This window comes from Acanthisitta chloris, unplaced genomic scaffold, assembly GCF_000695815.1.
Source record: "Acanthisitta chloris isolate BGI_N310 unplaced genomic scaffold, ASM69581v1 scaffold3419, whole genome shotgun sequence".
Classification (NCBI taxonomy): Eukaryota; Metazoa; Chordata; class Aves; order Passeriformes; family Acanthisittidae; genus Acanthisitta; species Acanthisitta chloris.
Window position 1 is genome coordinate 23,902 of NW_008691814.1, and position 13,501 is coordinate 37,402.

Below are 13,501 nucleotides of genomic sequence, written 5' to 3' on the forward strand. Positions count from 1 at the left end.
ATATTATGAAAGCCTACTCTGGTCTGAGTTTAAAAAAGTAGAAAAATTCCATCTGCTTTTCTGTTTATTTTGAAGTCAGCCTACCTCTGAACTATCAGTCTCAAGCCCTGTATCATTGTAAGTTTTGTTAAGAGACCTAAAATTATCTTCCATACTCTAGTGTTGGCACTTTTTCGGAAGCTCACAAGTCTATGTAAGTTGTTACACTGTCTCCTTCTCACCCTCCATCCCCTGAGGCACTTTGATTCTCTCTGTTTCACTCCCACACGTTCCCTACCACTCCTCCTCTCTGGCAGCCCAAGGGTGCTGCACCAGCTCTCTGCAGGTTCTCTGCTGTGGGCAGCAAGCGTGGCACATTTGCCAGCCTGAGATTAGTATTTTCACCAGTCTTGGCGCTTCTGGTTGGTGTTTAAGTGATTCTAATGATAACTGCCCTGCTCAGAAACTTAATTACTGTTGTATTTGTGTGCCACTCTGCCATTGCCAGTATGCTGAATTTAGGCAGCCACAATCCTGAGTTAACTGTAAAGCAGATTGGATGGTGAAGCCTTCAAGATAATTGACATACCAAATATAAGGTGGCCGCAAAATAGGAATAAAGATAAAATATCTAGCTATCCTGTTACCTGGGTGCCATAAAGGATATTTACATTACTTGACAATCTGGGAAAAGGAAGCATTTAACAACTGAAAAGCAACTAACTCCACAAGATACCAGAACATACAACTGTAAATTTGATTATTAGTTGCTTTACTTTGAGTTTTAAAGGTGTGATGGTCCTACTGATGCTTTTCCATTGCCTTCAAGGCATCCAGAATATTATTCAATTATTAATTCACCTGTAATACAAGGATAAAAAATACTAGGCTGCAAAGGATATTTTGGGATTTCATTAACTCATGTTCACATAATACCTGGAGAGCCACCAGTTAAAGCCACTATGAAGTTGCAAGACATCACTTTTAGTCTGCAGATATCTTGGCTGAGTTTTCCCCAGTACGAACAAGAACAATTATAAATTATCTTTTCCTCTGAAATTTTTGAGATGACATTCCACATTTGCAAAAGCAGTCCAGGTATCTGAGCTTCACACTTTACAAAGCAGAAAAAAATGCTTTGAAATTGTACTGAGACATCACTAGCTGAACCAACTTTAGACCATCCTCTTCAACAGAAGATGAATATGGACTGAAAGACAAAATGCACAAGTCTGCTGCAAACCGCAGGGATCCTTCTCACTTGATGCTTAGCATGAAACCCTTTCCTTCCATTCTGTGCCCTCAAGCCTCTCCAGTGTAATCTTGGAGGCAGCAGCACTGCTGTCTTTTCCCACACAGTTGTGAGCAGTGTTGTTCTGATGGAAGGAATAACTCGTTATTTGTATTACAACTACTTTTTTAAAACCTCTGCTCTGTTCAGGACTAGCTGTATTAGCCAGTGTGCCTATACGTACTAACAGATTGTTCCTGGCATGGAAAACATATATGAAGAGACATAAAGAACAGAAAATAGTAGAATGAACCCCATTTTTTTGGAGTGGGAAACTAAGACAGTGAGACAGTGAGACAGTAATTTCCCAGAGGAACACATTTCACAGGGATCACAAGTTCAATGTCTAACTTTCAGCTCAGACCTTCTGAATCCCAGACCAGTTCCTCAGCTATTCTCTCTCCCTTATTTAATGCTGTTTTAATTCTTGTGTAGCACTCTGATGATAAGCCACAGTCTGCACAATCCAGGCCATGTCAGGTCAACTATGGGAACTTGAGAGCTGCCATTGGAACATAAAGAACTGCTGGTCATCCATCTTCCACCCTGACCATATTTTACTCCCTTGATGTGAGAAGTCAACTGATGTAGAGAAAGGGAAAACTTGTTAGTAGGAGTATCATAGGGAAGTCCCCTGTGCACATCAGGTGCAGTCTATCATACTGTAAGTGAAAGAAGCTGATAAAAATTCAGCTCAGGTGCCCCTGCAGTAGAATAGAGAATGTCAGCCTGAATCAGACAGACAAACAAGCAGCACCCCAAATTATTCAGCAGGTCCTCAGCATTTGAATTAATCATTTTATATCCAGCTTTTAAAATGCCTTTGTTTAGTTAACATTATCCAGAGGCAATGAGACCACTGATACAGGATGAAAACTATTACTGCAGTTGTTCTCATGCCTGTCAGCAATTGCAGAAAGGAGGAATAATAACAACAACAACAACAACAATAATACCCATCATCATCATAAATGCAAAACCAGACTACTTCTTTTTGTCATAGAAGGGAAGGCCTAGGCCACAGTATTTGTTTTCACCCACTCTGAAGCCTTTACTAATGTAGTTCAAGCAGAAAATAACTGCAGATATGCTCTGGCCACAGCATGTATTTCTTGTATTACTACAGTGTCATACAAAGCACCTAGGGAATTTCAGTCCATACACATCCTATTGCAATGTACAGTACAAGGATACCACCTATGCCACCTAGAAAGCCAACTGATCCCTCTTAGGGCAAACCTACTGGAGAAACTGATAGATCTCCTTACAGCAATGATCAATTCCCCCCAGATCAATCTCTCTTTTATACCAATTTATCATCAAGAGTACGTAAGACATACTGTGATCTGCAGCTTCTTTTCTGTTTGGCTATTATAAGTTCTACTACCAATTTACTAACCAAGCAGAGCATGAATAAGCAGTCTTCTGGGATAAGAAAAAGAGAAAAAAAGTAATGTACTTCCAAGAATCGACTGAAAAACATGAAACCTTTTGGGACAGCTACAGTCAACTTCAGGATACTCAAGATCACATCATCATCATGGTTATATGGAGAAGTGTTCTACTGCCCTTTTTCTACACGTTTATAACTTTCTTTACTGCACATTTTCATCAAGCAGCTTTGTGTGCTGATTCTTGCTAACTGCCATCTACAGGGTTCTAGAAAAAACCCTTGCAGCCTGTTCTACCTTTAAGTTCTGCCTTTATCATTTTCTTAATAGTTTTTATACTGAAATATCATTCATATTACTTTATAACTTGAAGTACACGTAACAGTACTACATAACCAATATGTTCCAGACAGAAGTTGGGACGAATTCAAGTGAAGGACAAGGCTATCTACAGTCAATAAAAACCTGGGTCAGGCATGTAAGCAAACACTCTTAATCTATTCAAATCAAAGATTCTACAAACACACAAGGTCACTGTGACCAGAATGCTAAGAAACTAAAGGAGAAAATAGTTATTTAGTGCAGTAACAGTAAAATTTTCTTTCCCAGACAGAGTGATCTCAGAACTTCCCATATCTTCAGGAAACACTGTTTCCTCTTCCCAAGGAAGGACTGAGGCTATAAAGTTGTTTTTTTCCCCTGAATGCTTCTTTTCTGGGATTTTATATATTCAAAAACATTGCAGTCCAACATAAAAGAGTGATTTTCTGTCTGCTGTAACCAAACAGAACACAAGGGAAGCAAAGAAAACAAACAGGTAAACTGAAATTAACCCAGAACCAGCATGTTCTCAAAAAGGTTCTTACCTTGTGCCTTTATGGATCGAATATATAAGTTAATCTATTCTCAGAAACCTCAGCAGCTGCAGCTGAACCTTAAATAGAACAGTCCAAAGGAAGAAGGAGGGAGAAAAAACCACTAAAAAAATTAAAAGAAAGGGAATCACCAAGGACGGTAGACATCCTCTGACTGTAGGAGGTGACTACAACCTAGGAATTCTGATGACGAGCTCTTTGTATTGCTGACAAAGGCTATTTTCACAAGGCAGGGTATACTCTTATTTTTACAAAGTATCAAAACCCTCCCACAGGCAAAGTAAATCACATTTTCATCCAGTATAGCTGTGAGAAAGAAGCCCTAGAGAGAACCTGCGGATCACCTTTGATCAGCCTAGCAGTGTAAAATTACATTGTGTATTGGTCTATACCAGGCTGGTATCACACCATCAGCTGATATGTTAGAAGCCTAACTCTTTTTCTACAGCAGTGGGAAATTTCTCCTTAATCCATCTAAGATATGTAAGCAGAGATACAACAATGATATGGTATTTTGAAATGTATTAACTAGTACTATTTAAAAAGCAAGCCAAGCAAATACCAAAAAGAAACTAGGGAAGCACTTCTAAAACCTTGTGTGGTCACTTTTTAAATAAAATACGATCCATCTATATGAGACACTAAGTCTGTAACAGCACTCTCTGGAGGATGGCGGAGGTTGGAGAGAACATAACCAGGAAGGTGCAGTACAAATAGGGTGTGGAAGCAGCTGTTTTGCAAAACAAGACCCATGGATGGACAGTTATAACCACAACCCTGCACAATCAGACAAGTCCCACCTCCTCAAGGCTGAAGAGACAAATTTATGTAACTCACAGCATTTATAAGAATCTTGTGTTCATCACAGCTGCTTAAAATACCACTTCTTTAATAGCACCCACCTACTACTTTGGGATGCACTCAGTCTGAGTGCAAAGGGAGCCTTTATGATCTATAAGCCAGTCTTTCAGTCTTCTTTCCCACCTACCTACAGATACAATTGGTCTTCGTGATTTCAGATTAGGTTAAATGTCTACATGTGTCTACAGAGCTGAATGGTACAAAGGCCCTGACCAAAAAAAAAAGGGAGTTTTCTTAAAAATTAAATATTCTAAGTGTGGCTTAAACCCTTAGAAAAATGGATAGCCCCGTGATGCTTTGAAGGAAGAGGCCTAAAAGCCTATCTTAGAAAAATGGATAGCCCTGTGACGCTTTGAAGGAAGAGGCCTAAAAGCCTAGTTCCAGGATATCCTGGCATGATGCTACCCATTCTAGAGAGGAGCTAGAAGTCTTTATGGTAGTACAGCAAGGCAAATCAGTAATCAGTGCTGCTAATGCCCTGTGGCACATGCAGTATCTTTTACTATCTACTCTACCAAATGACTGTAATTTGGGACCACTGAATCCAAGTCCAGTGACCTTGCATCCAAGATTTATTTAGGCAGCCAAAGTTGCATTGATGACACGTTCAAGTTCAGTCGCTCTGGAGCCACAGACAAGGAGTGGCAGATAAAAGTGGTTGTTTTTTTCAAGCATTAACAGTGTCAACATGCCTCAATCACATTGGATTTACAGCAGAGTTTAGTCTTGAGGGCTCTGTCAGTATACAGTCTGCTGATGGAGACAGTCAGTCACCACTAATATCAGCAATTATCACCATGTATGCACCTATCCATCAAGAGTCAGTGAGCCTACAAGCTCCAGCTCCACGTGACACTGAACACCCATCATGTGACAGCAACCTTCCAGCAATAACAAGCCACATTTAAAGCAAGCCAATTGCAAGCAAAAGGCTCCTCCACTGCTACTGCTCTGATTTTTGTTCTAATCTCTGCACAAAGACATATTTCCACGAGGCTGAAGTACCTCTTCCTATCAAAGGACTGCCCTTAACCTGCAAACGGTGGTTTGGAAAAAAGTCTGCAAGAAACAGAGCTCTAAGCAGGTCACCTCAAAATTGTAGCCAGATCATGTATACAGGCCAGTACAAAGTACATACATGTCATAAAGCAAACAGGGCAACAGGGGTAGGGTGTCAAGGGCTGGCAGATCCCTGCAGTACCTATTCAGAAGCAAAAGAAACACATCAGGAGAACTTACTATGAAGGCTGAATTCATGCCTGCAAAAATTAATCCTTGGGTTCTTGACTCTCAGCTGTTCCCAGGGCTACACACAGCTTTGAGAGGAAGAACAAATATGACATTTATGTATCAGTCTTGTTTCTGGTACAGCGAGTGCAGACTTCATCCATTTTAAACTAGGGTAAGCAACTCACTGCCACAGGTATGGTGCTTGACATCCACACAGACCCAGGCTTGTGTCTGGCAAGAAGCTCTAACACTTTGGGAGGTAAATTACAAATCATACACTAACATACTGACACTCTAAAGCAGTGGTGACAACACAGTTGCATTAGAGCTGTGGGTCACTAGAGGACACCTATCTTAACACTTCCTTTCTTCTGGATCCCCTGCCTGTGTACAGGGGGGTGACATGGAAGAAGTCAGGACAAGTCCAGAACCCACAGAGACTTTGGGCTTTATGAATCAGCAGTATCAACTCAGAAAATGGGGGATGCACCAGAGGGAAGAACCTACCTTCACAGGCACTTCCTCAATCAAAAATTACCATGCCTCCTGACTAAGAGGCCTTAGCACTGCTCAGAACACTCTGCAGAGGCTGATGTGGAGTGGAAATTACGAAAGGACAGTCAGATGATTGACCCTAAATAACATCTAAGCAATTCAATCATGTCTTTCCCATTGCTGGCTTAGACAGCAGGATATCGTAACTGGTATTGATTGGTCTGTTTGCTACTCTAGCTGATAATGGTCTGGATCTGAATGAAAGTTTTTATTATTATTACATGACTCAGACTATCTGAGCAGATAATCAATTATATTAAAATCGTCAGATGATTGACCCTAAATAACATCTAAGCAATTCAATCATGTCTTTCCCATTGCTGGCTTAGACAGCAGGATATCGTAACTGGTATTGATTGGTCTGTTTGCTACTCTAGCTGATAATGGTCTGGATCTGAATGAAAGTTTTTATTATTATTACATGACTCAGACTATCTGAGCAGATAATCAATTATATTAAAATCTTCTTCATTAAAGAATTAAATAGAAAAAATCTTAGTTCTCTTAAAACACATTATGTACTTCATTGTCAACAGTCTTACTGAGGCTCACTAGGCTACAAGGAGAATCCACACTGAAACAGTTATAAAGGTATTACCAGAATATTACTGTCTGGAAGCTCAAAAATAGTGTTTATATTTCTTTATATCTGCCACTGAACTATTCTTTATGTGATGAAATACGAAAATGTTGTGCTGCTAATGTAGTTCTAGGAATGAACATGAACATTTTTAGCCTCATATATAGATATTTTTCAGTGCTAGAGATTCACAGGAGTTAATACAAACAAAAATCTTAGAGCAACAGTGCTCTTTGGCTCATACTGTTTTCCCTGTTTAACTGATGTGATTGACTGAGGCAGAAACATATTGAACTTTTTATCCAAGGTCACACAGTGAGGTCAGAAATGGAGCTAAAACAGACTCCAGCTCTTTCAGTTCACTGCTTTGTTTTAAACCATCTAATCTCCCTTTTAGCTGTTTGATGCAAAAGTACAAGAGACTGTTAATACACTGTTACCCTTAAAAGTGCAAATCCCCAATGTAAAAAGAATGCAGGTTAGGATCTAAAACAAGAATATGAAAATCCCTTTTCAGCCCACTGGATGCAGAAATATTGCAGCATGTCCATCACTTTAATAATATCTCACAACAGAAGGTACTTGAGTCACATTTAGCTATTTCAACATAGAAACTGCACGAAGAAGATGTGAAAACCAAAGCTGCAGCTTCAGACCTAAGTAATAAAATAAAAGCCTCCAAGTACTCCAGAGGCCAAAAAGACACAAACATCAATGAAATGAAATATCGATGCCAACAAGCTCAAGCAGTGACAGGATTCCATGGCCACCATCCCCCTATTCCGAGGTTTTGCATTACAGACTTTGCATCCTGGTCCATGTTAAAGAAAGTCAAATCAATGCAGAATAGATTGCTTTTTTTTTTCTTACTGCACTTAAACAAAGAGCTTTCTTGATAATGCACACTGTGCTGCATTTACCTCTACCCCTCCAAGCACCTGCATCTATTTACAACAAAGAAGCACAGCTTCATTTCTGTTGAACTTTGGTTGCAGTTAGTAACTCATTTCTAAATGATGGTGTGTATTGAAAGTTCAAAAGATTTGTGGTCTTTAGTAATCCAATTTAATGAAATTTTTAAGTCCTCTTCCTAGATTTCTAGAGCAGTTACCTCTTTGCCACAGATGTAATTTTTTTTTCTCTTCATAACAGAACTGTACCGGTAGAGTGAAAGCGCACCCAGCACAAACCCTGTAATTTGACAACCTACATAATTTGACAACCTGGCCTCTCAGTTCAGGAAGGATATTGAAGTGTTGGAGCAGGTCCAGAGAAGAGCAACGAGGCTGGTGAAGGGCCTCGAGCACAAGTGCCATAAGGAGAGGCGGAGGGAGCTGGGGTTGTCTAGCCTGGAGAAGAGGAGGCTCAGGGAAGACCTTATCACCCTCTGCAACTCCCTGACAGGAGGTTGTAGTCAGGTGGGGGTTGGTCTCTTCTCCCAGGCAACCAGCAGCAGGACAAGAGGGCACAGACTCAAGCTCTGCCAGGGGAAGTTTAGGTTGGATATTAGGAAGAGATTTTTTACAGAGAGAGTGATCAGGCATTGGAATGTGCTGCCCAGGGAGGTGGTGGATTCACCATCCCTGGAGGTTTTCAAGACAGGACTGGATGTGGCACTTAGTGCCATGGTCTAGTAACCACGGTAGGGTTGGACTCGATGATCCTTGAGGTTTCTTCTAACCTGGTTGATTCTATGATTCTATGATAACAAGATTTGATAGTGCATTTTTTAAAAGGACTTACATGATTCAGACACACCATGAAAAACAGTGGAATTCAAAGTCATTTCAGAGACCCCATCCCTATTTAAAATTTACACATCTAAGCCAAAGTCCTCAGCTGCTCACAGGATGTCAATATCAAACCTCACAGTTTTGGATGCATAGCAGAGCCTGTGGGTGCTTCCCCTCCTTGAAAAGCTCCTGTCTTGTGTGAAATTCCAAGATCTTTTTTAAACAGCCCTTATTAACATTGGAAAGAAACATTTTCAAGCGGGCAGCAGCGTGACTGCTGGCCCTTTACAGGGGTGCACATCGATAAGTAAAGAGTAAATACCTGTTTATTATAGCAGATATGGAGAGAGCTTCCATTTCTAAGCTCTACATATTAGCCACAGAGGCAGTGCAGGATAGACAGAAGAACACACAAAGAGTTGCCAAGAGCAAGTCACACAAGCAGGTTGGGACCTGGCTATGACAAACAGCTAAGCTATAGGCTGCAATTGGATGATAAGAACAAGCACCACAAGTAATCTGAAAGACTACAGAAAGGTTTCAGATGAGACCACCAACGACACAAAAGAATCAGCTGCATTCCAGGAGCTTAAGCCACGTATAATCAAAGCTGCTGACAGTTCACCAAGAGCGTGGTGAGCCAGCCAACCACTCAGCAGAAAAGTGCCAGTGTACAGGAAGAATGCAAGCAGCAGCAAGATGTGCAGAAAAGCATTTCTCCTAGTACTATCTACTGCAGACAAATGTTCCACAAGCCTGCAATGTGAGACACTGTGGCCTTCAATCAGGTCACAGCAATTTTGAGTGGGCATGTCCAGCACAGCTCCCTACAGGGAAGTATCTTTACCCTACTGCCTGCTTTCCAGATTTGATAGGCTGTTCGTACACTACTACAGAGAGGCTCCAAACAGGACTTTGGTTAGTTGTCTTCCCTACTACCACAAAGGGAGTTTTAATAAAGTATTTATAAGCTGGTTTATAATGAAGGATACTTTTGGCAGAGAGCTGTACTGACCTGCAGTGCTAACAAAATAAAAAAATTTAAAAAAACCCTGTTATAGAAGATTACACAAAGTTCCTTCGTACACTACTACAGAGAGGCTCCAAACAGGACTTTGGTTAGTTGTCTTCCCTACTACCACAAAGGGAGTTTTAATAAAGTATTTATAAGCTGGTTTATAATGAAGGATACTTTTGGCAGAGAGCTGTACTGACCTGCAGTGCTAACAAAATAAAAAAATTTAAAAAAACCCTGTTATAGAAGATTACACAAAGTTCCATTTTTAGCTTAAAAAATTTAAAAAAAAACTGTTATAGAAGATTACACAAAGTTCCATGCCATTTTTAGCATCACACACTTCGTATAAATTGCCATCTTAATAAAGCATAATCCTCAAAATAAAAGAATTCTAATTCTTTCTTCAGCCCTAAACATCTTGCAAAACCAAGAGTGAACTGAAAGGACTGTTAACATTCATAGCCAGTTGAGATATCTGACTTGCCACAAAGTAATTATTACATTTGCTATGTATCTAAGGTACAATTAACAGCACACGTGATTGGGAGGGATTCATTATATAAGTCAAATTCCGACACCTTTACTCACTTTGAATTTCAATGGCACTACTTGCCAACTAGGGTACTCTTTAACAGGAGCCAAAGTGACCCAAACAGGTACATTTTTAGTGAACTTGGTCTTGCCCTATGTTCATAAACAGACTGCACAAACATCAGGATCTAGCATATGCAAACAAACAAACAAATTATAGAGAGATCCAGATCTCTCAATGATAATGCACTATTTGCATGACACTTAGATTAAACCACTAGAATATCAAGGCCACATTATCTTTGTGGACTGCTGTTATGATTTCTGCTACTCCTATTTGATGCAAATATTGTAACCACAAAGTGCAGTTGTGAGCTTCTCTAACAGCTTCAGCTGGGAATGACAAAAGCCACTGAGGTATCTTAGCCCCTTCTTCCTCAAAGACAAGCTACAGACAGTATCTGAAGAGACAGATAAATTTCTGGCAACTATCAGTCTTGAGGACAGCTGTAGTTACTGTACATATACTTTATGTGCTTGAAGAATCAATTAATTTGCAATTCTTAAAGAAAACAGCAGCCCGTTTTTCAGACATACCATTAGTGTAACTGCTATGAAGTCAAGTGTCCAAAACTTAGAGCCATCTGCTTCCAGTAGAAGCAGGAGGGTAGTCATTTTCACTTCACAAGGCTCACAGTTAACCATTAAAAGGGAAACACAAACAGCATCTCTAGATCACTAGCAAGAGATGTGGGAGACAGGAATTTAATTCCCTCCTTTGCTGTTTTCTTCTGCTACCCATCATTTTATACATCCCTCAGTTCCTCAGCTCATCCACGGTTTCTTGGGTCACACATGTTGTATGGCTATGATGGCTTTACATGTGATGTAGTAAGGAGAAGTAGTGAAATTCCCCTTGTATAGGTACACTTGGCTGTCATAACCAAAAGCAACTGTGATGTTTTCAAGCATATATTGATTTTAATATACAAGTAGACACATGAAAATGACACAATAGGCCCAAACAGAATGACTGCATCTTTGAGAGTTTTAAAGACCAGAAACCTTTAACATGGAAATTGAAACAAATATTGTATACATTACAACTGATGTATCATCCTGCAGTTAAAACCAAGTCAGAAAACAAATATTGTATACATTACGACTGATATATCATCCTGCAGTTAAAACCAAGTCAGATAAACAGCTTATGCTCTGCTTACAAGATGCTAACCCAGCAGAGAAACATTTAACAGAAGGGGAAAAACAAGGTTTGCATAATGCTTTTAACTTGTGCTTTCTGTAACAGAAACTCTGGATCTGAAAAAATGTACACCCTGATTAACTTGTTCTCTCCTTCAAGCATTCATCTGTATGATTTTTTTCCATAAAAAATGGAAAATCCCCTCAGTCTGCAACCAAAACATCAAATCATAACCAGAAAAACATACAAACCCTGACCTGATTGATCACCTCCATCTTGATATTTCACCTCATTGTTCTGGTGTAGCCTTCACTGCTTAACAAAAATCTGCAAATTTTTTCGGACAGCACTTATGCTTGTCTCCAAATTGCACACAGTATCTCAGATATCCAGTTACCCACCTCAAGAAATGAAAAATAAAAGCTAAAACAAACAAGTATGAGAACTTTAATACCCTTTTTTGTTTGCTTCCTACTGAAAATCAAAGGAACCAATTCTCTTTTCACAGACTCAGTCTAGGGAAATGCCACAGGCTGCAGTGGACTAACACTTGTTTGCACTGGCATCCACTAGCAATAACTGTCCATTCCAGGGTTCTGAAGCCTTGTGTTAGAGTATCTGTGAATCTTTAACAGAGTTTTTTGCCTAGATAGCTTTGCTTTCACATGAATATCATCACAGTATTTTATCATCTGGTTTAGGTAAAATTAGAAGAGTTGCTAAAGGATTTGTAAATAGGTCCACTAAGGCTAGAGTTTGACCTCCATAATAAGGAAATGCTCACGTTTCTAATGAATAGAGCAGGTATGTGGCAGCCATATCACACTTTGATATTTTCATTCACATAGCACATCAACTTTTGTTTCTAACGAATGGAGCAGGTATGTGCAGCCATATCACACTTTGAAATTTTCATTCACATAGCACATCAACTTTTTAAGCTTTCTTTAGCACTCAAGCAAGTACTTACAGGGTCAGAAGGACCACAGAAGTCTCTGAACACTTTTGGAGGCTCGGGCTGTAAAATCTCCATTGCAATGCAAGGGCCTGAACACAACTCTGTAACCATCTCCTGGAAGAGGAAAAAAGACAGAAACAAAGCTGAGCTTATTTGGGCATTAGCAAGGGTTGTATTCCTCCCCAAAACAAGGTCCAAACTTACAGGACAGGAACAATTAAGAAATATCTGTGCATTTAGGAAAGCAAGGACATGAAACAAAGTATTCACAGCAAAAGATGTGTTTTCCATTTTTCTACTTGGTTTAGAAGGTAGAAATTGAGATAAATTGGATATTCAGCTTCAACAGGACACTGAATAGCATATAACAGCATGCACAATACTTTAAATTCTTTCATGGGTACATCCTTATTGATCTGGACCTGGATTTCATGGCAGTATCCCATGACTTGTCAAACTAGACTGAATCAATGGAACACACTCTGCTGGGTGTAAGCCTAAAAAATCACACTCTGTTCAGCCAGTTCCAGAGGCAGCAATGTACTTTGCAGTGTTCCCTACAGGACGGATGGTACTCAGCCTATATTTGTTTCCAAATATACACCCATTTGATGGCTTTAAGTCATTAAAATGTGTCTTGAGCTTTTGGTTCTCACTGTCTTTTCCTCACGTATTATTACAGAAGCTGAAACACACAAGCCAACAGAATGTGTGCCTGTGGGACAATCTGTTACCAAAAAGGTCCTTGATCTGGCAACATTCTTGTGGTGTACTATTACCAGAATCTCATTTACACTGAAATCATCTGTTTCCCTGCAGCCTCCTGGAGAGTAAAGAGACATCGTGAGTTCTGTGTGGGTGATGAAGATGGGTCTTAGTTTTCATAAGCTTAAATTAACTCTGGGCATTAGTGCCAATTTGGAGTTAGTTAATTAGAGGTATAGGTTTCACAAGAAGAAAGAATCTATTTTGATGCTCTAGTCTGACTTCCTTTTTTAAATCATGCTCTTATAATTGCATCCTTGTCTAGAAGTCTGGACAGACAAGTTTTAAACTAATCAGGACAATTAAAGGAATCAAAAACAATGAGGAAAAAGGAAAGGAGAAAACATGCACAGAAAATAAGGGAGGACAGGTAAGGACAAGCAAGGTATTGCAATCATGCCCACCAGCCATGGGCAGGTCAAGAATGAGCCATGGCAAAGAATAACAGCAGACAGAGTGGATAAAAGAGCAGTAGGAAAAGAAGGACTAAGCCCTTCTCTGCCTATTATGAATTCTGATGGAAACTAAAT

The 13,501-nt window shown here is 39.8% G+C and overlaps 1 protein-coding gene across 1 annotated transcript in view; it reads right to left on the bottom strand.

Moving 5' to 3' along the window:
- The window catches only part of NME7 (NME/NM23 family member 7), a gene marked incomplete at its 5' end in the record, with an annotated part of 68,939 nt that overhangs the window by 23,612 nt on the left and 31,826 nt on the right, over positions 1-13,501 (bottom strand). The window contains one exon of the mRNA XM_009082362.1: positions 12,219-12,320. Coding sequence (XP_009080610.1) covers positions 12,219-12,320 — 102 coding nt within the window. The remainder of the gene's footprint in view (positions 1-12,218; positions 12,321-13,501) is intronic.